This window comes from Aedes aegypti, chromosome 2, assembly GCF_002204515.2.
Source record: "Aedes aegypti strain LVP_AGWG chromosome 2, AaegL5.0 Primary Assembly, whole genome shotgun sequence".
Lineage (NCBI taxonomy): Eukaryota > Metazoa > Arthropoda > Insecta > Diptera > Culicidae > Aedes > Aedes aegypti.
In genome coordinates this window covers 92,963,358-92,990,667 of record NC_035108.1, presented here as the reverse complement: position 1 = coordinate 92,990,667, position 27,310 = coordinate 92,963,358, and the positions used below count along the sequence as shown (strand labels likewise).

The following is a 27,310-nucleotide window of genomic DNA, read 5'->3' as shown; positions in this document are numbered from 1 at the left end:
ATGTGTTTTACTGTGTATCACGTATCGAATTGTACCCACCTCGTGGAAACGTTCACGTGTTCAATAGCTCGTATTCCCCTGAATTGATACTCCGGATTCGACTTTGCTATACAACCGCGCCCCCCGTCTGAAGTCTAACTTCTAATCTGATGAAATAATATCAACAGACAGCAATTCATTGTCACTCAAGATAAAACCCACTGTGTTTATTTTAGTCATCCCACATAAATACATTCATACGCTATTATCACTAGATTCGATTGATTATGTTTTCCGCCTCGACGACGCCCGACGAATGGTCGTCAGCAGATCGTGATTGTCTTGTCTACGTGTAAACCTTAATCCTGCCGTCGATTCCCTGTATCACTGGCGACCGCTGCTTGAGGTAGTTTTCAAATGCTACATTGTCAATCGGTCCAAAACGCTTGTTGCGTCCATGCTGCGGAAATATGTGGAATCCGTCGCCACCGCCCACAATGAATGAGTTCGTTATCACCCGGTAGTATTTGAAGGGATTTAGTGGGCTATAGGAGGGTACCATACAATCGTGGCAGCGAGCTTCAACCGACAGAACTCGTTCGCCGATTGGTTTCGAAACGTTGAACTCCACTTTGAGGCCGGACACCTGCAGCATGTTGGCTCCGTTGAATTTATCCTCGTCCCATGATTTCTCTACGGCATATTCCAACACTCCCAGCATATAGTCACCGCGTAGCTCAACGCAAACCAGATTGTTCTCAAATGGCAACACCTCAATCACATTGGCGTAGTTGATCGCTGCAAATGAGAAGGGATTATAAGTATCCCTCGGTACAGACATTAATATGTTCAAAATTACCTCCTCTGAACATGCTGACGCGAATACCGCCGACCGCTATCACAGCAATGGCCCCGTACGTCCAGTGTCCCGGTTCAGCCAATGGAATGAAAGCCGAAACCATGGAATCGGCAATCAGGCTTCCGATGTTGCATTCACCCACGTTACAAGATGATTTCAGCAGATCAACGACCGTTGAGCCCACCTGACGGTTTCCCAGCTCGTCGACGGAAACCTTCCAAGGGATCATCGCTTGGACCACTGCTGGATCTGGTGGGAAAATGATGAGAAAATATTTTGATTATATGATTATAACCAAGGCGGGTCCAGCTCCTCATAAGGTGATACATTATGCTCACTTTGTGGAGAAAACCAGGAAGGGTAGGTGAGGAAGGGCTGGCCGTTTTGTTTACAAACATCTGAGACAGGTAGGTGGACAATTGACTTCTGATTGGTTGGAGAAACAGTGTTATCAAGAATTATTCTAATACGGTCGCATCTGTTCCATGTCTTCTCTATACTTCTTTCTCTCTTTTCCAAAATTTCGTCCACACTTATGGCAGCATGGTTAGTTTTAGTTTCAGCATCTTGCGGGCCAGGCAGTAATGACCAAGGCTGGTGCATTGTACTCTGTAGCCAGAGTAAGGTTAACTGACTTGGCAATAAAGGCTAGGCGGCCATCTTTAACTTGCTGGCCGTTTTGTTTACAAACATAACTGCCAGGCCTGGATAACGCTCAAACTAAAACTACCCGTGCTGCCAATAGTGCGAACGAAATAGTTAGAGATAAAAGTAGAGTATGCTACGCGCAGATGCGGCTACATTAGAATAATTTCTGACACCCCTTTTTCTCCAATTAATCAGAAGTCATTACCAAGGCGGGTCCAGCTCCTCATAAGGTGATACATTATGCTCACTTTGTGGAGAAAACCAGGAAGGGTAGGTGAGGAAGGGCTGGCCGTTTTGTTTACAAACATCTGAGACAGGTAGGTGGACAATTGACTTCTGATTGGTTGGAGAAACAGTGTTATCAAGAATTATTCTAATACGGTCGCATCTGTTCCATGTCTTCTCTATACTTCTTTCTCTCTTTTCCAAAATTTCGTCCACACTTATGGCAGCATGGTTAGTTTTAGTTTCAGCATCTTGCGGGCCAGGCAGTAATGACTTCTGATTAATTGGAGAAAAAGGGGTGTCAGAAATTATTCTAATGTAGCCGCATCTGCGCGTAGCATACTCTACTTTTATCTCTAACTATTTCGTTCGCACTATTGGCAGCACGGGTAGTTTTAGTTTGAGCGTTATCCAGGCCTGGCAGTTATGTTTGTAAACAAAACGGCCAGCAAGTTAAAGATGGCCGCCTAGCCTTTATTGCCAAGTCAGTTAACCTTACTCTGGCTACAGAGTACAATGCACCAGCCTTGATTATAACAAAGTCTTAAAAAACTATGCACAATGAGGCTCTGCACAATAATCTTTCTCTCTCTTTCACCCTTTCATAAAATTTGTAAATAACAAGGCCATTAAACGTCAAAATCCCATGCAAAATCAAAACAGTGCAGCGCCCCATTCAGAGTATCAATACAGTTGGATTTCGTACAATACGCTACCACTCAATTTTTCCACCTAAGCAAATTCATGACTATCTTCACCTAAATTAGTAGAAAGGTATGAATGGGAAATGGGTGGCATTGTAAACATTGCTCAACTGGTTTGGTAAAGATTCGAAGTATTTGTGCTAGAAGCTTCCATTAGGAATTCTTTCAGAAGTTTTGTTTCAAATATTCGAACGAATGTCAGAAAATAGAATCGCTTGAATGTCTTTTGGGATATACCTATGGCTTGGAATTACACGACATCTGTTGATCTAAAGTTTCTACAATACGTAAGTGTGTTTTTACAATGTGCCATTTAACTCAAACTGTTACAATATAGTATAAAACCCAAATATTTCTTTTTTTTTTCCATTGAAAATCCACAAAAACTCGAAACACTGACCTTAAGTCGGTATTTTTTCAGATCGAAGTTATTTTTTAGTTCTTCTGGGCCCCAAAAAACTGGTAAAATTTTTGGTTCCGTTCTTCTTCTTCTTCTTCTTCTTCTTCTTCTTCTTCTTCTTGGCATTATGTCCCCATTGTGACAAAGCCAGCTTCTCAGCTCCACAGTGGAAGAAGTGATTGGGAGGTGACGTGACATGTTAGGGGTCGTCCATAAATGACGTAGCTTTTTAGGGGGGAGGGGGGCTTCACAAATTTGTGACGATGTGTGACGAGGGGGAGGGAGGGGTCCTACCTTGTGGACGTAGCATTTTGAATCACTTCAGTAAAATGAGAGGCACTGAAAAAATGAGATACAATTATTTTTTATCAAACTTATTTTTTCTTTGTTTGACTTATGAAGATGGGTTATACAGTCATCTCTCCCTTACTCGATATTGAAGGGACCATCGAGTTAGGGAGATATCAAGTTACAGAACACAAAATCAGTGCAACTGCTATCCAAGGGACCATCGAGTTAGCCATGAAAACTAACTTTTACTATGGTTCTCTAACTCGATATCGAGATACGGAATATCGAGTAAGGGAGAGTTAACTGTAGAATGATGATTCAGCTCCAAAACATTCATATGATAAGATTGAAAAAAATCTAAGAAATTTTAGATTTTCTTGATAATGTAATCAAACAGATGTTTTAAAGCTATAATTATGTAAACATTATATTGTATTCATGTCTAAATACCTTAATTTATAAATAAACTGATTGAAACTTTAAAAAATAATTGCTTTAATGACTTTTAAAGCTTTGGTTTAGTCTTATTCATATTTTCTGTTAGACATTTATTTCTTAGAAAAAACATAAATATAACATTAAAACAAGATATTTATTCCGTGAATTATGCTTTCAATGTTGCAGGAGATCTTCACTCAATCAAATCATGGATTTGTTTTGATATATCAATGCTCTTGATGGAAATGCCTAAATACAACTTGATGGAATAGCCTAAACAACAGATTCGAGTGTTATCGAAATTGCTCTTTCTATCATTAAATTTTCTTAATTACTCGGTAATTTGAAGATTTTCTATTTATTTTTTTATTGTTTCAATATAGGTTGTCTGAGATTATTTCAGGTTGGGGAATGATAATGAAGTTTAGCTGAAGTATTAATAAAGATGAGAAATTTGTTCAATAATCGCTAAGAATTTCTAAACATGCCATATATATGATAAGCGTAATCTTTTCTATATCTGGTCACTGATTGGTAAATGGTTTTGAATTTGGATAATAATGACGAATATCCATTTCAAATTAAGATACCGTTTTGACTCATATTCCGAACACTTAAGGTCAACAGTGACTTCAAATGCATCTGATTGGCATAAATTAGCAGATATTTAGGTAAATTTTAATTTCTTCGCAAAGCCTAACTGTTAGCTGGTGCGTGTACCGATAATAATTTTGATTCAATTAGTTTTAGTATTGTTTTAAGGTAAAAGTATGAAACAACATTTTGATTCAAATGCCGAACACTGTGTTGATTCTGTCTCATATTCCGAACACCTTGATTCAAATTCCGAACAGCACGAATAAACCGTATTCAAATGAATAATTTCACAAATAAATTTATCTGAGCTAGTTCTACTGGTCTCAAACTAGTGAATCATCACTACTCCCGCAGTATAAATTATATTGGAGACGTTAAAATTGAATTGCAATTGACTGTCATTTCCTTGTTATTTGGTGACATATTTCAGCGAAACATTTCAACCAAATCTCTATACAAAAACCGAGTGTTCGGAATATGAGTCTGTTCGGAATTTGAGACAAAACGGTATATTGTTTATCATTTTTATTGAAATCTATTTCCTAACAACGAATAATCTAAAAAACTATCCTCTAATATAACGAAATTTCTTTTCAACATATTATGAAATCTATTGTACTCGTTACGGTTAGCTTTATCAATCCAATCAAAGGTTTTTGTTTGTTTCTACATTTTCAGCTGTAAAATTGTTTTTCATGGTTACAACAGCAAAAGTTATACAATTAATAGTAATACTGTTGTCCAAATTACTTTTGAGCGCTACTGTATATCAAACTATTATTCGTTAGATTATCCTTACGTTTCAGTCAGTAATCAATATCAAACTTTGTATTGAACTTCTGAATTTATTTTTTTGTTATAACTCAATTGGCAAGGAAAACAAATAAAAAAATATAGGGGGGGGGGGGGGTTGCTTGATATGCTACGTATTTTCCAAGGGGGGTATGAGCATTTGTGACGCAATGCTACGAGGGGGGAGGGGGGTGTAAAAAATCAGTGAAAAAATGCAACGTCATTTATGGACGGTCCCTTAGTTATTTATTTTTGGCTAACATCTGAGCATAATCTGTAAGGGGTATACCATAATGTGGGGTGTAGTTGATTACTGGGGATCACATCATTTTCATAAAATCCAGTAGAATCTTTTTCGAGAATTTAATTAAAAGCTCATCACGAATTTAACCAGAAATCATTTGAAAATCATAGCTAGTGAAACTCACGCCCATCGCTGCTGTAGGCAAAAAGCTTTGAAAACTGCAAAACACCCGTTGCTAAGGGCAACCCAAATTTACTGTAGAAAAATGTTCAATTTCCCGCTGCATTTAGAGCCTTCAATGACACTAACGATTTAGAAAGTTCCTTCACCCAGCATAGGCTACTTGATAAGATTCACGTTTTTGAACAACTGTACTGGGAAGAGCCACGTGATTTTCGTGAAATTCAAACTTACTACTATTACCATTCCCAGCACTGGTCATATGCATGTATCAATATGAGTAACGAACTTTAATATTTTCAAAATTCACGTTTCCGGAAGCATTAACGATTTCGTCGTTTTTTTTATAAGTTTTTTCAATGTCACAAATTAAACAAATTACCGTAAATTCGGGTGAAATTGATCAGTAGGGTGAAACTGATCAGTAGGGTGAAATTGATCACTGTGTCACACGATTTTATTTCCCTCTGATAGAGCACAAAAATCAATGCAACCTATGTAAATGAACGTTGTTTGTCTTAACTATTGTCGAATTGCATGTTGTGAAGCTTTTTGTGTTAAGGAATATTTATTTCTATGAAAATAATTGAAAATTCCATAATCGTGTTCTGTAGACATCAATAAACTTATAGTTTTAAATAAGGACTTGGACATGGTGTCAACATGAAAATTTGTGAGGATGCTTGAAATATATCCCCAAAACGAATTTTATCATCAAAATTCGTACTAATTTGTTCATTTTCTTGTAATAATTGAATTTTTTATTGATATCAGAAGATTCCTTCGGAAATTGCCTACATTTAGGCGTTTTCTGCGGTATTGTTGAAAATGAATTGTTTATTATTTTCATAAATTATGGATTGTTAAGAATTTGGCAAGCATATTTGGATTCAGAAGGCTGAAATTAAACAAGTAAAGTTGTTTTCAAAACTAACAATAATGGTTTTGACAGGTGATCAATTTCACCCCGAAATAGAATTCCTTGATTTTTTATTTTAGAGACGATTTTCAGCACTAAAATCACAACTGTATGAAAATTTGAGTATATAAATCAATGAGGCTCACTGTCGTACTTGTTTTCCTGCATTAAGTTGTTTGGAATTGGCAACATCATAGAAAACAGACATGGAAAACAGTGAAAAGTGATAAATTTCACCCGAGATTACAGTACAATAAAGAATCCCAAATTTCCATTGGAAATTTTCTACATTTAGACGTATTTCGTGCTTCATGTTGTTTGTAATTTTAAAATATCTAATAAATAAATGACTTGTAAAAGTTTAGTCTTCATATTCGGTTTCAGGGCCATGCGTTTAGTAAGCAACGACATGTTCAACATTACCGAACATTGTTTTCAGGGGTGATCAATGTTACTTCATATCAGCGAAATCAAATAATCGCTCTAAACATTTTTTAAAACGTGCTTAAAACTTATAGAAAACAAAGTACTGTATCCACTCACAAGCGATGGGAGCTAGTACTTATTTTAAAAATATAAATTTAGCAACATTTGCCATTTCGATCAATGTTACTCCGGATTACGGTACCAAGAAAACAAAAATCAATCTAGGGTAGGTGTACCAGTTATGGCCATAGTGGTTCCCTATTTCGCCATACGTGATATCTTGAATGTCTTCACATTTTGAAAAATCTTTTGTGTTTTAGCAGTACAATAAAGGATAAATCTTGATGTTAAAACATTCAAAAAGATTAAAAATGTAAAAGTTATCTAAAATTTGCATATGGCCAAATAGGGAACCACTATGGCCATAACTGGTACACTTTCCCTACTTGAGATTAGCTGTATATTTTTCAAAGAAACTAACAAATTTTTAGTTTAAGACTATTTTTATGATTTTTTTTAATTTCTCCTCACATAATTACTTTGTGTGTATTCTTTATTATTGTTTTCCCCAAGGATTGAATAAGGCATTTGCCCAAAGTTGCCATCAGATCCAATGATTTCTTCAGGAATTCATTTAGTGATATTTGCAGTCTTCCTATAAAACCCCTCCTAGAGTTTCGTTTACGATACTTTCAGGATTTTTTTTTCAATCACAGAAGTTTCAAGAAAATCTTTTGTGCTCCTGGAATTGATGCACCAAACAAGTTCCTGAAACTAGACAAACTTTGCCGTCGACTGCTTCCAGATGTTACCAAATTCATCAATTTTCCATAAAGTTATAAGCAACTCAAGCATTTTGCCTATCCCTTGTATAGTCTTCAGTTGCAGGGTAATAAACCAGAAAGAACAGGAAGTAATCAAGCAAGAAGATATTTAGTTGTTCTAAAATTATCTCTTGATGCCGAAAACATCGAGGGCAATTTAACTCGAAAGATACTTCAGCCAAATAAAAGAGGATTAATATCATTTTTCATCGCCTTAAATTATATGGAGCTTAAAAGCCAATGAGTACCGTAATCCGGGGTAACATTGATCAGCGGGGTAACATTGATCGGGATGACTCATCTTGTTAAACGTTCAAATAAAGATTTATTGATGAAACATTTTCGAACCATGAATGGTGCCTCTCTTTCGTATATTCATAAGCTAATGATAATTAAGGTTTTTGCCAAAATTGCGTTTAGTTCATGCGCAAATTTGTCAACTTTTTGAAACAATGATTTCTATCATTTTCACTGACACTACCGAAAATTCATGTCTCACATAAGTTCTGCAGACGATGTGATCAAGGAAAATGCGGTTCTTACTAAAAATGGCATCGCCGAAAACGATTCCGTTGTCAAATCTCTCATAAGTTTATTCAATTAGGCAACATTAACTAATTTCTAATACGAATGTAGAATTTCCTGAGGAAATTGCCTACTTTTAGGCGTATTCTGCGGTTCAAGGTGTTTTTAATTTTGAAATACCTCAAAAAGTAAATGACTTGTAAGAGTTTGGTCTTCAAATTCGGCTTCAGGGGCCCTGATTTTAGTAAGTAACGACATTTCCAATATTAGCGAACGTTGTTTGCTTGGGTGATCAGCTGAATCAAAAAATCACTTAAAACATTTATTTAAACATGTTTGAATCTTTCGAAAAACAAAATAAAGTACATAGTTAGGAGCGGTGGGTGCCAGTACTTGTTTTAAAAATATGAAACTTGTAACATTTGTATTGTGAAATGAAAAATTTAAGAAAAACTAAAAAAAATGATCAATGTTACCCCGGATTACGGTACCATATAATTTTCGTTGAATTGTGTTATTCATGGAAACAAGATTTTCGGCGAAGTGGCAATCGAAGAAATGGCATGTAGAGGAAAAGTAGCACAGCCACCTAAATTCCATAAAAAACTGCAGGAATTTCTATACAGTTTTGCTAAAGGCAAATCAGTGGATAATACCTTGGAAGAATTTTTAATTTATTCAGTTCCGCCTTCTGTTGCTCTTGATGCGAATGCTGGATAATATTTTGGATGGATTCTAAAATTTCTTAGATGGAACTCATGGAGAAGATTAGGAAGTAATTTCTAGAACCTACAGTATCGGACATATAAAATGCGCCAAAACCGTTTTCCCATACAAAATGGTCAACTTCAAAAATGTATATTTTCGCCATTTCTCAACCGATTCTTTTTTTTCTGTGGCTAACTACAAATTACCTCAATGTTTGGTAGCTTTTGAAAAATTTGAGCGAAAACTATTAATTCAATAGTTACAGATAGGTAGAATTTTAACAATAACAAAAAATTGCACCTAGACAAAAAGTAATCGAATAGAAAAACTATGACACAACAGAAAAAACATGATTTTTTTTTGTCAAACTTCAACTTATCTGTATCTTTTGAATCAATAGTTTTGACACAACTTTTCCAATAGGACTTTGCTGTGACTCCAAAATATACAAGGATCAAACCAATAATACTTTCTTAAGAAGATATCAATGAGTACTAGAGTGGTTCAAAAAATCGTTTTTGGTCCACACCGCTCATTCGATTCTAGATCAAATTCTGAGTGTCCTCCCAAAATTTGAGCTCATTTGGATGAAAACTGAGACTGCACAAGCCGTTTATAGTTTATATGGGAATAACTACGGAAAAACCAAGCAATTCATTTAATCGGTCATAGTGTTTGTCCATGTGCTCTTGGAGATTAGAACTACGTTGATACTATGAGATACATTCATCAGCTACAACTTTGCCGAAGACCGTTTTTAAATTGGACGCCCTGTTATTAGTTATTGATTTTTGAATGAGTTGTAAAACTTTGGTCATAATTATTGGACTGCTCTGCAGGCATCACTGGATATATGCAATAAAACATAGTAGCCATGATTTGTGCGTGCTATCTTTCGCGCCAATGAGTACCCGACTAAAGATACATAACAAAATTATATCAGCACATGTTATTATGTTATAAGGTTTTTTCGAACATAGGTTGTTACAAACTTGATGCAGGATGTTGTTAAAATAACTAAAATTATAACAAAAAGTGTATGAATAGTAACATAAACATAACAAAATGTGTTTTGATTCTATCAAAAACATATCAAATCAAGTTATAATGTTTGATACAAAGTATCAAAATTATAATACTGTTCGATATACGATAATATTGTATAGTATTGAAATGCATAACTATCAATTTATTTTGTTATAAAGTTGTAAAAAATGAACAAAAAAATATCTTAAAGGGAAATAAAACACATTATGTTATATTTTTGTTTTATTATGTTCTGTGGATAACGGGGCGTAATAAAATTATATCATAATATGATATGCATATCATATTCTGATAAAATTTTATTATATTTTTGTTACATGCCTCTAGTCGGGTACTGATTCCTGATGGATTGCTTCTCATCCCCTAATTAATTTCATTTTTGACGCTTCCTTGCTACGCATATCTACTAATTAAATTAAATATTAATTGCAAAAATATTCTACAGGCTCGCTTTACATTTGAATCACACGTCCGATATAGCCATTACAAAAAGGAATATAATACTTTCTGTAAATTGAACTTATCAATTTTTACGGAAATCACAATCTCCCTCAAATGATGTGAGGGCTTGAGATTTTCTGCTCATTAGGTGAAGTAACATAATTATTGATGGATTCTTTCAGGAACATTAGGATTTTTTTTTAAGTCGATCCATCGGAAGACTTAGCAAATTTTTGTACAAATTGTTTAGTTTTAAGTGAACTATTAGGAAAAAAAAAACACTGGGAAAATTGCAAAAAAAATCCCTACAATGATGTTTTTTTTGGAAGTTCTGGAAACTTCGTGATGCTCGATGTTAGTAATAAAGAAGTTAAAGAATTTTAGAAACGAACCAACAGATTTCAAATAAATTTCAAGGGAAATGCCTGGATATATTCTGAGAGGAATTATTCAAGCGAATCTTTCAAAGATCAATGGAAAAAAAAATTAATTCAACTATAACAAAGCTTAAAAAACATGAAAGATCAGTAAAAAATCATCACAAATTCAATGAACGATGTTTGGTTGGAATTTCAGGAGAAATTCTTGGTTAAACTCCTAGATTAATACCGAGATGAACTCATTGAACACTCGTTAAAAAATAAGACCGATATTGGATTGGAAACGAGGCTGGTGAAAAGGTATCGAGCAAAATAAACTTGCTCGTGGAATATAATGTATATATCAATGATAATCGAAGTCGAACATTTTGGTTTATACATGGGCTCTTTTCCATTCGTGTAAGCACAAAATAACATTTCTGCGTTCATTATTTAGCATTTAAACCAGATTGTTGCACAGCCTTGTTTATACATATAATTACTTGATGATGATAAAAACATAAAGTTAAAATTGAAAGAAAAATTCAAGAAAAAAAAATCATTATCAAACAGTTTTCGCATAAAACAAACAATACATTTTGCCCACAATCCCTCTGCATTTGATTTTTTTTATATTTATAATTGAAATAATTTAATAATGTTACTGGTAGTTTAAAAAAAACCTTTGTCCATTCACCATGTCAATTAAATTAGCCCAATTTTTAATTTTAATTGTATGAAAGCGTATTCACGCAGGAAATCACGAAAGCTTGTCCCATCCTTGTTTCGCTTTCACGAGTAAAAATGCGGCACTCTAAATAAGGAGAATGAGTCATGATTTCGGGAGGAAAGTGTGTTTTCATGTTATGAAAATACACCATGACCAAAAGCCATGAAATCATTAAGCATATTACCGTAACGCCAGCTGTGCGTTACGTTTTAGCGAAGAAAAATGTCATTTAAAAGCCTCAAACCATGAAGTATGTATGCTGGAACCATGAATAAAATTCATGGAAACATAAGCACTATTTATGGATTTTGATACCTCTCATTTAGGATTCCGATTTTGGTGCTGAAACGTAGCAAGTTGAGTCATGAAATCATGAAGCAGGATCCCTGAATCATGAACTCAGTTCATGAAAACAAACATCATACGTCAATTTAGATCCCATTTTATATATGCTATTGGTAAACAAATGAAATGAAGGTTGAAATAGTTACGGCTTTTGTGCCGGTAGTTTCGTAATTAACCGTGAAAACATTCCACAATTTTCAACCTAACGATTGCCGCATTTCTAGCAGAACGCGAACATCCGATGGTTAGGTTTGTACGCAAAATGTTGTTCCGAGCATCAATTGAATTGGCAAATGGTCTCTGGGCTCACAAAATGCTGGTGGATTGCATGAGTGATGGAACACTCCTTAACGACTCTGCGGATGTGGAAAGTGGAACTGGAACATCCGGCTGCCGAAGACCTTCTGTGAGCTGTGTGTGACGTGGGGAATGCATCACATCCAAACAGTTAAAATCGCCGATGAGCTTGTCAAGCAAAATCTGTGCTCAAAGTCAAACATTTCCCGGTTGTGCATAATCAGGACGAAGGCTTGCAAGTTTATTTCGGAATATCTAACAGCTCCAACAGATTGATTGTGTAGTGACACAATGTGAGAACTTACGGATATTTTACCAAGAATGTCATCGATATGATGGTAAGGTTCCGAAGAGCATTGCCTTCTATTTAAACTTTTTCAAAAACAAAACTTCATAATTACACTATAAAACATCACCGATCGCCATGAGACGCGTTGACTAGACAGTCACTTGACGAATGTGACAGTTAGATTTGTGTAACGCCCTGAGCATAAGGACTGTTCATTTGAGAAAGTGGACACCTAAATATCTGAGACGAGACTCGCGAAGACGGTCTTCTTTTTCTGTGATTGCTGAGTTTCTTTCTTATTCCACTTTGTGTTTATACCAATTATGCGCATGCTGTTCAAATCCTCACATGAACCTCTCAGCAAAAAATGATTGAGTTTGCATCACATCGAATCATAAATAGCCGTTTGAGTGAAATTTCATGCCAGCAAACGCAGCAGACATTAGAAATAATTAATCTTCTGCTTAGATTTATCAGCAACTTTGAAAAAAACTGCTCCACCGACTAAGGTTTTTAATAACAGCTCATTTTGAACACAATACTTTTCACTTTTTCAGCCATAAAAACGGTGGGCTGCATTTGACGTTTCGTGAGAGGGGAATCTGGGCTGCATATGACGTTGATATTTTTCCTCTTCGCGAGTCTCTCTCAGCTAAATATTAGCATTTTGGTGTAAAAACTCCATAAAAACAAATAAAATTTTGTTTCAGTGTGATCTCAAGTGTTTATTTTGACAGCAGACAAACGTTGACATAAAAAAATATAAATTCTAAACGATGGGTCGAATTGACATGGCGACTCTCCATTTTTTTCTGCACAAATGGTGTACAGAAAAACTGCCGTTCCGAGATTTGGCTTAAATCGCGAAGTGTCCAAATTGATTTTTTTCAACGCTGTGGCCAAAACAGATATTCCTGACGACGTACGATACATCCCAACAGAAAAATTTGGGAAAAATGATTTGGTATGGCAAGCAATTTGCTCCTGCGGTATGAAAGTACTACATATTTCACGACGGGTTCAATCAACGGCGAAAATTACAGAACTGAATGCATTAAAAAATGGCTTCTGCCCATCTACTGAAAGCATACCATGCCTCCATTGTTTTTGCCAGACCTAGCATCGGCTCACTATGCTTCAGCTACTTTGGAGATGCTCAAGAAGGAATAAGTCGAATTTGTAGAAAAATGATCGAATCCATCAAATTGCTCAGAACTACGCCTCATTGAAACATATTGGGCAATAATCAAACGGCATCTTAAGAAGGATGGAAGAGAAGCAAGCTCCATCGATTTTTTCAAGAAAATGTGGTCAGCAGTTCAAAAAGCACTTCGAAAAGTTCCGAAAAAAGTTGTGCAGAATTTTATGGGAGGTATCAGAAGAAAAGTAAGAGCATTCTCCAGCAATGCTCAATAAATGTTCAAATTTATGTGAATTTGATCGAAATTACGTTGATTTCCATGTATTTTAGGTAAACTCATGAATTTGTTCGAAAATAAACAGTTTACTGTAAAAAACACGTGTACACTTTCTTAAATGAAAAACCATTTAACCTAATTTTTGAGTTGACTTTACCCAAAATTAAGTATATCGATTATTCTCTCAACCCAAAATCTCTCGGTATTTTTTCTCTTCCCCACCAATGTTGTCAAAAATAGAGAGAGCTGCACCTACCTTATGGGGGTAGTTTGGCCCAATAAGCCAAATTAGGGTAAAATGCATTATTCTCAGGCTTGGGTTGAATGAACTCAATTTTGCGTTAAATCAAACCAAATTTAAGTACATTTTTATTATGGATTTAAAGGCAAAGTACCTAATAGAGTCCTTGGAAATTTAGCCAAATTTGGATTATTGGGCCCAACTACGGTTTTGCGTTGAAACAACTCAAATTTGAGTAGATCCGCGTTGCCGTGTACAAATTCTTGCATAATATTCATGATTTCATGACTTTTAGTCATGATATCATGAAGCATAAAATGTTTTGTTCATGAATCCGGCAACGGATTTTTTTTCGTGTAGTTTAGTCCCAGAAAATACTTGAAAAAAGGGGCTTTGTTCTAGTACTTTGTACGAGTGTGTAACCATCTGCTAGGTAAAGTTGATTCAATTCCAGAAACTGTCACCAGTAACAAGTAGGGGAAGACGGGGTAAGACCGCCCGCCTAAGCAATTTAATTCATATGTCAAAATCAAGAATCAATAAATACTTTTTCGACGCAGCATGTCGTTTTTTGAAGCCTTGGGCATGATCAAATAATATCACAGGTGTTATATTCGTTAAAATTTATTTATTTCATGAAGCTTGAAAAAGTGATTTCTTATCACGTTTTTTTGTAGCGACGGGGTAAAACCGCCCACCCACGGGGTAAAAGCGACCACCTCGATTTTCGTTCAAAATTTTGCGAAAAAATATATTAGTTCCCTGTTATTCTAAAAAGTATATTGTTTTATGATTTCTATATTAATTAACGTGGATATTGAATAATTTTTAAGGTTAATTCGGTCAAAAAACTGAGATATATACTTATTAGTACCTTAAAACACCCATATTTGGAAGAATATGCTGATTTGGTTTGTATTTTTTACAAAATTGATTTTATTTTACTTAAATAGTAATGTACAACGTAGTTACAACTTTTAAAATGGTTTCGACATTTTATTTGGTATAAATTAGGGGTGGCGGTCTTACCCCATCAACAGTGGTCGGTTTTACCCCGCTTGCGCAATTTTCACAAGTAGGGCCCTATTTCAAAGCTAAATATTTAAAATTCATATTTCACTTCACTGAAGCCTATTACACATTTATGTTAAAGCGTGGACGGGTAATTTGATATGTTTTGACAAAAAATCCCTTCCGAAATCCTTAAGTCAGCATCTGTTAAAATTAGATCAAATTCAGTATCTACGAGCAAAAACTTTATTTTTGATATTTGTCATTGAAAAAATAATGTTGGTATCACCCTAAATGCTTTGGAATGTCAACAATCATGTGTTTATGCAAAGTGCTTGGTGAACTTTCAAGAAAACCGCCATTTTCATGCCAAACTGGAGGTGGTCCGTTTTACCCCGGCGGGCGCTCTTACCCCGTCTTCCCCTACTCTGTACCGCGAATCATTGAATTACCAGAACATATTACCCTAACCCGACAATCAAGATGAGACTAGGATTCATATGATAGATCTTACCCCGTAACGCACCACGAAAAGCATTTAGAACATACGACTAGTGTTTGAATCAATTCACAGCACTATTGCAATAAACTCACCTGGTACCACATCGGCTCCCAGATAAACCGGATTACCCTCCCATCGCTGGATGATTCCAGCAGCATCGAAAAACAGCACAATATCGCCCACGAACTTGGTGTATGCAGCAGCCTGCACAATCAGCACCTTGTGTCCACCTTGCTGCGTCACGACCGTCGGGTATTCACCTTGTGGCGTGCCCGGAATAGTCGGATGATCTCCGGTGTACAAAAACGTGTGCGAATGGCCACCGACGATGATGTCAATCTCAGGCCCAGCGTTTTCAGCAATTATTTTATCCACATCCAATCCGCAGTGCGAAATCACCACAATAATGTTTGCACCCTGCTGCTTCAACAGTTCTGCCTCTTCCCGGACGGTTTCCGACTCATCGGCGAAGATCAAATTACCAGTATTGGCAATGTCGTAAGTTGTCTGCAGAATGACTCCAATGAGCCCAATTTTACGCCCGCTCCGTTCGATGATCATCGACTTTTGGAACTTTTTAAATTCTGGCTCTTCGCTGTTGTCCACATTGACCAACAGGACCGTAGAGTTGATGTGTTCCAAAAACGGGACCACCCCTTCCACGCCGTGGTCAAACTCGTGGTTACCGATTGTCATCGCATCGGCCGGTATCATGTTCAAAAACTCCACCGTAGCATTCCAACGGTGAATGTTGTACCACAAGGTGCCTTGGAAGTTGTCTCCCGCATTCAAGTAGATGGGGTTAGTTCTCTCGGCGAGCAATTTCTTCAGAACTGTTACCGTTCGGGCATATCCACCCACGCAGACGTCATCTTTCTCCGGGTTACACGACACACTAGCCGCATTAACTTCTTCGAAACGCGCGTGAAAATCATTGATATGAACGATCGACAACTCGAAAAGATCACTCTGGCCTCGAACCACGCTGATCAGCGCCAGCATCACCATCCACGGCCACCATTTGGAAAACATTTTCTATACAACTGGATTGGCTTTGTAATGTAAGCCCGTATTCACTGATCTTTACAATCCGGACAACCGGCACTGACCGATGACAGCCAGCAACTGAATTTGCGTTCAAGTGGAACGAGCAATAAAGGTTGAAGCCTTCAATCCGCATCTGAAGTACTGATTGTAAGTGCAAAGATACCGAATACCGAATAAGCAGCGATTTTCGCATACCATGAGATAGCATCTACCTACCTCGGTTGGATCGTCATATTCTTCACGATTGTCCCCATTCATTGAGGGTATGCGGTATGCGTAACGACAAAATAGAATAAAATGTAAAAATGTTTCGTAAAAATAAATCAAAATATGAAAGCTTCTGGTTACGATAGAACTTTTTACATTCTCATCAAGAAAACTCCAGAGTAGCTTATCATTCTTGGTTAACATATTTTCCTGGCAAATGGAGAAATGCCAAGGTTGAACTTATTTTAAAACCGGACGAAATTTCTGCCAAGCTTCGAACTTCCATCAGTAAACTTTTTGAAAAAGTCATTTTGAGGAGAATTATGATTCACATCAATGAAAATTCAATTTTCATTTTTGACATGAACATTTGACTACTCTTCAACTTCTACGAGTTGCAAACCTGATCGTTCTAATAAATCTAGAGACTATTCCACTAGTATTCCCAACAAACATTTAAGTAGAAACAAGAGTTGAACAAACCACTCTGAAGATTATCTCAGCTAAATAAACTGTTGTTCAGCTACTAATGTTACTTGGGTTGCTCTTCAATACATAGAAAAAGCATTCGACAGTGTTTGGCACAGTGAATCAATTATCAACCAACATGCAGCAACAAAGACATTTTCCTCTTTAGTTATTATTGCAACAATATCATTCCGCAACGATCGTTTATTACAATTTAAACAAAAAATGGCAATGCTCGCGATTTTTTAAGCTCTTTATTAGTTTTTTTAGGTACTTTCTCCATGTTAGTAAACCTTGCTACATTAAAGAACAACGACCATAAACAAGTGTTTAAAATAACTGAGTTTTGACGAGTTGAAAAATTTGAGACAATGTTGCCCTCTGTCCTTTTTATGTTAACTTTTCCTAAATTTGTATCCCTATCCACAAAAGTTGGAACAATGGATTGTGACGGCACATGCTTTGTTATTTGTTTTGCGTCTGCTTCAATGACATTTTGATTTGCTGGTTGTCATGAAAGATTAATTGCTATATAAAAGAAAAACTTTTATTTTCTATCATACATTGTTGGAAAAATCCAAAGTTATCTGTACACTTTAGTATAGTAAAAGTTCTTAGAATGAAAGACTTCCTGTAAGAGCTGGTGTTCCTCAAACCAGCATTTGGGACTTATATTGTACAATACTTTCACATCTGACTTACCTGCGTTACCTCTGCACAATGGTCCGAATTGACAATTTAGCATGACAAGTTTTAAAATGATGATTTTTTCAGCACTAGTCGTATATTTATCCGACGAGGCTTGCTGCTTTGGATGAATACTACGAGTGCTGAAAACATCGAGTTTTGCAACGCGTTGCATACAACATTTTTTGCAATTACGACAAATGCCGTTTGAGTTAGATCATTTTTAGGAACACAATCATATTTCAAGAGAATCCACATGGCATCCATGCGTTAAAGCGACTCGATATTTTACAATCAGGTAGGCTGTGATGCATTAGTATGACTAAAGACATGGCAGTCACAAATTTACACGCATCACTCGAAGTCAAACTGATCTTATAATATTCTAAATTCGTGAACGAACAAGGTAATACGCCACATGAAATATTCTTCTGTGTTGTTCAAATAAAGTTCCGATCATTTTTGGATCAATCCAACTACTGCCCCTACGTTCACTGCATGAACCGCTCCATAAAGCTCCTGTCTCTTTTGTAGTGAACTGACATATTCTACTGCCTCATATACTGCCCATAACTGCATATTTGTCACATTCGACATTTTTGACAATTTCGAGTTAATACCGTGGATAGTCACCAAATGATAAACACTTTCGATCAACCTACTGAAATTCTGGCTATTCACCTAGTACGCAATATTAGCTGTACAAAATTTCCGCCTCAAATAAGCATTTTTGAATGGTTGGTTATTTTTTTGAAATTTTAGTTTCTCCCCATACTACCTTAAAATGCACCGTTGGTATTACATCTACTCAATGCCTACTTTTGTCGAATGTTACAAATATGCAGTTATGGGCAGTATAGGTACATCCTATTTGAACTCAGAATTCCTCATAGTCAACTAGCTTCTGTTTGTAAATACGAATCTACAATTCGAATCTGACTCAATTCATACGGATGTAGAATCAGAACCTAGTTGACTAAGTCTATGAGAAATTCAGAACAATTGAATAAATGACGTATGGATGCAATCCAATGTCATTTTAATAACTCCCAAAACAGTACTGAAAAGTGCTACTTTTCGATACTGATATTAGTGCTGAAAAGTAGCACTTTTGAGCACTTTTCTTTCGGTAGGAAAAGTAGGCCGTTATGTTGTCTATTCTCTCGATGAAAAGTAGGCTGATTTGCAACGATCCACGTTGCCTGTTCTTCGCGAAGAGCAGGAAAATATTCATTTCGATCATCTTCAAACGGGCTCGCAACATTCACGCTAAACTTGCTCCGCTCAAAAATGAGTGCCGAGCGCACAAAATTGGCCTCTTTTCGTGCAGCACAGATTCTGTGCAAAGGGGCTGTACACAGTTTTGTGCAAACGGTGGTAAACAAAACTGAATGAGTGAAATGAACACAGAGGAGGAACGCGTGGAATGCGGAATTCAGTTCCAATTTTAAAGTTTTTCAGAGATTTTTTCATTTGAATAGCCGAAGTGGAAGCAAATGGGGAAAACTTTCGCATTTGCGACCATCTTCCGGCTTTTCGCTAGAAAACATCTCAGAAAACTCCCCATCTTACCAACGGTCAAATGTTTGCTGCCGCGCGGGAGATCATTGACAGTTCCATTTCCATCGATCCCCGCACAGCCGTTGGCTTTCGCAACTCACAGAATGAGTGCGACCTACACACAAAAAAAATCTTAGATTTACACGTAACGTAATTTTGGCATCAATCATGCAAAGCCATTTCTCATGTATTATTCAATGATAAAACCTATAAACACATCTATTATATACATTGTTACCAAAATCCTTAATACGCGAAACGTCTTCTCTCGAAGAATGTTGCATGCAAAACGGCTCGGTTTACATGATTTTCACGCTGAAAATTCAATCATACATAATGCACATGACATGACAAGCCGTCGATCCATCCATATGCATTATTTTTGATAGAATATTCAGCGTAGAATCATGTAAACCACGATTTCTTGTTTGCAATTTCACTTTCAAGATGCAAGAAAGCATGCAATATTGGCGAATGTTGGATGTAAGACCTTGAAATGTTTCAGTCTCACTAGAGATTGCAACCATTTTCGAATGCAATCAGACAGATTAGGGATTGTTCAAATATTACGTAACGCAACAGGGGGAGGGAGTGGGTCTTACATACTGTTACGGTCCATACAAAAATTTAAAATTTTCCATACAAAAGCTGTTACGTGGGGGGGAGGGGGTCTGAAATTGGCAAATTTTTTGTTACTTAATATTTGAATGAACCCTTACATTAATTATCGTTGAATGTTCAGTTGCAACTCCTTTTACATTATTATCATAAAAAAATACGTGCTATGTAAATTTCAGATTTTTTTTGCTGTGTTCACAGAATTTTCACTCAGTCAGCCAGTTCTGCATTGGTTGCCTCATTATGTGTAGTTTTAATACATGCGCTGCGTTGAACTGGCTTAGCGTGGACTGTTTGCTTGACTTTACGAGAAGAAGCAACCTTGCAATGAATCACCAGAATGAGCAGCGCGTGGATAAATGAATCCTACGAGTGGATAGACTTCGCGAACCACTTATCGGTGTGTTCATTTTGCTTCTTCGGCGTTGCATCCGTTCGCTGTGAGAGCGTCGTTTTTGTAATTTGAGAACTTCACTTGAAAAATACACCTAAAAACTGTAAATCTGCAGTTGACTCACAAGATTTTCAAGTTAGGGGCGGTCCATTAATTACTTAAGGGTTTATGGGGGGAGGGAGGGTCAGAGATTTCTTACGCGCCATACAATTTATTTTTAATTTTCATACAAAAAATCTTACCATGGGAGGAGGAGGGGTTGAAAAACCCCGAAAAATGTCTTTCGTAATAAATGGACAGCCCCTTAACGTCGTGCTGCCTTCAGCAAAGTTGTAGATTTTAACTAGATCTAAAACTTCTCCGTGCAACATAATGGAGGAATTAGAAACAAAAAATGTAGGACCTATAATCCATTTTCTTCAAGAAATAGCAATATAATTTTACTTTTATTCCTCCAAAAATAATTTCAAACCTGTAAACTTTTAATTAACCTTGGCTTCTTCAATGATATTAGACATTTCAATCACTTGCACAGGACAGTATTCTATGTATTCGGTCACAATAATGGCAGACAGAACAACAAAACACCTAAAGTTTCTTAAATTGCATTTGCGCCATTTTTTCATTTTGAATTATATCTTCTATATAAATAAAAATAGAATGGTGTTTGTATGTCACGAAATGGCTTACGAACGGGTCAACGGATTTGAATAATTCTCTCTTCATTTTGTTCGTCAAGGGTTCCGACGTGTTTGTGTGTATGAAAATTCCAGGATATTCATCGGGAAAGTTGAAAAAACGAGAGTGCACGGAACTGTCATTTTGTATGGAACGATCCATAGTTTTTTTCACCAGCTTACTTGATGGCAAGACGAAGTTTGCCGGGACCACTAGTTTTAAATAATTATACCACTCAGTACTGATAAAATAATAATAAACACAAGGTGACCTACATCTGAATCGTATAATTATTTCTACTTTGTTTGTTTCATATTTCTTCAATAATTTATGTGTGTGAGTTGCCGGCTAATTTCCAGTTTTAGGTGTATTCAAGAAGTTCTTCATTTACAAAAATGACGTTGCACAGCTTTGCAGCAAAAGTTGCCCAATGCATGTCTTTTCGAATTCCGCTAAATGAAAATAATATCAAACCAACTTCATAAGAAATAGGCATTCAAAAATTTCATAGTTTTTTACTTAAATTTGCTCTTAACTTCAAAACCAAATGAATTACAAACTTGAAATGCTCGGCAAAAATGTGTATCATCACTTGCTCTACAACTTTTCGCTAGACCAAATTCACATTAAACTGAAAATAAAAAAAGTTAGTTAAAAAACTTAGTTCAATTGAAGAGTTAGATCAAAATTGTCTTCGACAAAATTATTAATAAAAACGTTTTCCAAAAGTTCGCGGAAGTGCACACTCGAGCGTAACCACAAGTTTCCTAAAACAGCAAAATTTGAGTCAAGATCAAATGCTTAATAAGAGCCACCCTATTCATCTTTTTTCTAAGAAGATGCCAAACTTAATTTCCAACAACTTTTCTTTAGACGTCGAGAACAGAGAAAACACCTTTTCCTGCTAAATTGTCGATTCGGATCATTGTGCTTTGGGATTTTAAAAATCTATGTTTGCGGACGACACATGCCTCTACGCCAAATGACACAGCCTGTCATTTGTAGGGTAGATGTATCTATAGTGGAGGTACTAAGCACAATAGAACTTCATTTAATCGCCTAAATTCAAGAAGTGCAATTAATGTACATGTTGATGTTTTAACGGGAAGTAACGACCATTGACTTATTGAGAAAAATAATTTCATCGCAGTAATCCGCGGCATGTCAGTGAAAAATAATACCTTCACTATTGGTACACTGTTCCTTTAGTTGCGGCATATTTTTAATTTGTGTTCCTATAGTTGCGGTATCCGTTCATTTCTTATGGGATCCTCCACTATAGGAACACTTTACTGCAACTATTGGTACAAGTAAAAACAGTTTTAGCAATTTTAGTGTTACTTCATCAGTTTTGAAGCAATTTGGACGCTCTTTTCAACAATTCCGCGTCGATTGGCAGTGTCGGTTCTGTGACTAATGTAATAAAATCAGTGAAAACGGCACTACCGCAACTATAGGAACACCCACAACTAAGGGAACACTTACCCTAGTAGACTGAAAAGTAGTTTGGATTTTTTTTATCTTCATACTTGGAAAACAGTAGATTTATCCTACTGCTTCCAGAACTCAACTTATAATACTCCCACATAAACCGAAAGCCCTTTGTTTGAAACTTTCCAGTAGACAGGCTATTACAATAAATGGGGTGCCAATTAATTGGTCAGATGAAGTTAAGTTTCTAGGGCTTATGCTAGATAAAAATTTAACTTTCAAAACTCACATTGAGGATATTTGAAATGACTGTTTAATGTGTGGTCGATGGTGTTCTTTAGTGTTATGTCTGTTCGTCTACACTAATACTCTTTATTTTTGCATTCGTTTTGCTGAATTGATTAACAGAAATTAAGTTTTTCGTTCAGTATATTGTTAAAGTTACCCGCATGATCGTTTTACGTCATTTCCATTTGAATTTCATAATCATGACTAGGTAACCCATAATAGCGTGGTCGGTATTCATGTTTTTTAGAGGAATGAGTTGAGGTTTTGGGAAAGTCTTTTCCTGATAACTTTTTTATTATGGAAACTCAAATCGTTATTTTTATAACGGAGAGTATAGTTTGTAAGCTAAAAATATCTCAAAGAAAATAAGGGTTTTCAAAGCGTACAAACCTATTTCTAAAGCATTTCCAATGTGTACCGGAGAACACTTGGATAAAAAACTTTGTTTCTTAATCACTTATGAAATTAAAATCAAATCTTATTATTTTCCATTTGATGCTATGTGGAAAATAATCTACCCATTGTCCAAAGTTTATATTAAGGTAAAATCAGTAAATCATATTGATATGGTCTACAAAGCGATGAATTAAATCTCACATATAGACATTGCCTTCCATCCTAAAATGATAGAAGACAGTGCAATCTAGCAAAGTAAAACAAAACTATTGATTATATTTTTTGTTAGAAATTCAGCTCAATATTTTGCAAAATTCCGCTATATGCTACCGAAAAATATTGCCAGTATATTTTCATTGTGGTCATCCCAACGGGATTGGAAAACTTAAATTCTACCTCAATAAATCCGTGGAATTTCGTTTCGAACGCTATTCAATGGAATCATTCGCAGTATCGCATACCCTTACCATTCATGATGTCTCCACATCAGATTGACGGATGCCCAGTTTGGGATGATTAGGCACACACAGGTATTTTTCACGAATCTATGACATTTGGTCGAAAGACATTTGGTCGAATGACATTTAGTCGAATGACGTTTGGTCGAAAGTACATTTGGTCGAACGGACATTTCGTCGAATGGACATTTGGTCGAAAAGGGTTAGTTGCAACAGAAAGCATATGATATTTGGTCGAACTGAATTTCATGGAAAAAATTGCGCTCGAATCTAAATACTATGGAAACATAGTTTTACGTTTAGTCTGACTACCGTCGAGAGTAGCATTTTTTCGCTCAAACAAGAAATTAAAAAAGTATCAGCCATTTTACCAACGATCATTATGCGATTAGCAAAATTTTGATATTCAGTTTGATGGACGCTCTTCCAACGTATTAATCTACCTCTTGCGTGTTTGATGTTTCATGCTGCTTTCCTGTCCAGGTATGTTCTGAGATTCAAGATAAGCTGATCTTAAATGGAAACAAGCCAACTTTTGTCACCTCAGTCAACTGATCTTTCCTTACCCGGTACAAAGAATCAGCACTTTTTTTTTCATTTTCAATAATCCAAATCTTCTACTGCAAACGCTGTTATTCACTCGAGGTCATCAACTTCGTCAGCAAAACCATATATTTGCTTGAGGAATGTTATTAAGCTGGAAGTCACAATAAGCTTATTGACCATAGGTTGAGTTGAGTCCATTGAGCTGCAAGACCCGGAATGCAAAGAAAGATCCCGAGCTCTCTCTCCAAATGCTTCCATCAGATGAGCTGATCTTCATTACGAAGAACGATGATATTTCAAAAGAATAATAAATGAAGAAAATATTATGTTCAAATCATTGAGTAATGAAATAACTTGTTGAGCAGTTTTTAAAAGAATGATGATATTTTAGAAGAATAATAAATTCACTAGAGCTCAGTATTTCAGTTAATGACAAAAAACTATTTAATAGTTCATTTGGATAATCATTGAAATTTTTAAATTTGGCATAACTTAAAATTACAAATAAAAAGGTGTATCAAATTTGAAAATAAGACTACGCCTAATGTCCCATTTCTTATTCAACAAAAGTTAATGATTCAGATTATTCAAAAAATTACGTTATCTTATCAACTTTGCAAAACAAATATCAATTTTGCCAAATGATCTTCCAATAAACCATTTCAAAATAAGCTTTCATCCAAACTTCCGTTCAACTAAACATCATTCGACGAAAATAAGTGTTCTAAGGTATTCGACCAAATGTCCATTCGACTAAATGTCCTTTCGACCAAATGTACTTTCGACCAAATGTCATTCGACCAAACGTCATTCGACCAAATGTCATTCGACGAAATGTCCTAAAGCCATTTTTCACGACCAAGGAGGTAAAGCACATTAATAACGAAACAAAAAAATCTAGATATTTATTGAGTGAGGGTGTTCCCTTAAGCGTCTTATCATGACCATCGCTGTGTGCTTGCGGTTGGGGTAAATTACGCGGCAATCGTAATTATAAGAAAGCATTGTTATTCAAATACCTGCACACTTGTAACAGTAATCGCTTAGAGCACAATAAATGAAGGTTGTGTGTTAGGCCGAGGTGGTTTTATTATTTTTCAACTGAAAGTAGAATGCTTTCTATCAACTTGCGTGCTATGAGATTTATAGATCGAGCACCTGCTCATAAACGTATAACTGTCCCACATTTACAAAATACAGTAGAAACATGTCAAATGATTCTATCTGCAAAAGAGAGACTCATGTTGGTTATGTTCTCTTTCAATTATTACGATAATATTGTCGGTGTTCAGACAGACCACACCAGGTGATATTTTAGCGTTCTAAAGATATGTTAAGAACTCAAACAGTTCTAATTTTTTCGATGCGATTTTGATACACATGTCTAATCAAATAAATAGCTTCCATTGTTACAGCAATTAATGCAAATATTTTGACAATTTGAAGGCGTGGGGTACGTTTTTTTCGAAACCATTAAAAACACTTCCCAGTAAACACACCATCGTATATGATGGGATATAAGAGTACAAATGTGGAGGCGATATACGTACATCTTGCACGCAGCCTTATGGCGCATGTACGTATATCGCCTCCACATTTGTACTCTTATGCGCTATCGTATACGAGTTTGTGTTTACTGGGTTAGTCCGGTCTTTCTGAACACCGATGTAAAAAAGAATTTGTTGCACTTTTTGCAGAGCAGATCGAAAAACATATTTTTTTCGCTACTTTCAATTACAAAATAACGTCTGAAGTCGTTGAAACAAGTAAGTACTGAAAGAGAACATACCCAAAGAGAGCATCTTTTTTGCAGATAAGACCACTTGAAATGTTTATGGACAAAAAATATGTGTATATTTTAGCGAATCGATCATAACAACTTGTGCGACTCAATTTCATAATGAGATTGGGTGCTTTGTGCATATTTTTACTAGAAACCTTTCAACACTTCCTTTAGCTGTGATATAATTGATTTGAACACTATAGCCTTTTAAAAATTTGCAGTAGAGCCGATAATAGAATATTCAGTAGGAGCAAAGTAGAAGTGATTCGAAGTGATTGAATATATTTCAGCGAAAACAGAAAATAAATTTAAAGTAGAAATTAAGAAAACCTTTTTTTTTTTTGGAAACCTAGAATATATTTCTTTCTGTCCATCTGAAGAAATCCTAATAAGTTTTTCTTCGAGCTGCTGACTGTCATTCAACTCAAAACATTTTTCGAAATTAGTTCAAGAAGTAGTCCAAGGTGAATTTCTATCTTAATGAAATCAAGAAAACGGTATTCACGTAAAGACATTTGTTTATATCAATCAATAAGTATTTTAGAGGTAAGACTTGAATTTTGTTTGAGAAAGATCTGAATCTATAGTTATACCGTTTTGATTCATATTATGGACACTTAAGGCCTCAGTGAAGTATAACTCATCAAAAAGCATATAAAATAAATCATTCTGCATGAGTCCTCCACGTTTTCGATCCTTCAAAACAATTGACTTTTGAAAGGTGGGTGAAGATTTTAATTCCACTACATACACAATTTTAAATAAATATAAATGTGTGGACTATCCATGATTCTTATTCCGGACGCATCCTTACTTTTGCCTCATATTCCGGACATCCGAACTCCGGACAGCAGTCAAATCATTAACTGAAACCAGCAAACCACTAAAAAGGCGTCTAGGGCTGTTGAGAATTATAAATTTTCGTAGTTATCTAAGGAAAATGTCGACTAAAACGAGTCTCGAAGGTGACAACTTTCGACTGACAAAAATTGTAATATTTCGTGTGAAATGTTTCCCATACAAACTAGAGTGTCCGGAATTTAAAATTGTCCGTAATATGAATCAAAACGGTGCTCTAGAGTCCCTCTGAATGTTGTTGAGCAAGTTACCTACTACCTAGTTTAGTGAACCACCCTGCATCATTATGTGAGCTTGTCCATTGAGAAGACAAATAATCAATCAATGGAAATGAATGAATCTGATAACCCATCAATTTGTTGCGCTATCAGGTTTGGGCTGCTGAAAATGTGACTTTCCGACAAATTTAGGCTAGGCTGGTTGTATTTGTTCAAAAAGATTTTGAATTCCCC

The 27,310-nt window shown here is 35.9% G+C and overlaps 1 protein-coding gene across 1 annotated transcript; it reads right to left on the bottom strand.

The window, feature by feature from the left end:
* Positions 1–174: 174 nt before the first annotated feature.
* LOC110675781 (apyrase-like) lies at positions 175–16,607 on the bottom strand. Its single transcript, XM_021841549.1, has 3 exons — positions 15,532–16,607; positions 839–1,087; positions 175–777 (listed from the first exon to the last, which is right to left on the bottom strand). The coding sequence occupies exons 1-3, from the start codon at positions 16,469–16,471 to the stop codon at positions 326–328; spliced, it is 1,641 nt and encodes a 546-aa protein (XP_021697241.1). The 5' UTR covers positions 16,472–16,607; the 3' UTR covers positions 175–325.
* Positions 16,608–27,310: the final 10,703 nt, after the last annotated feature.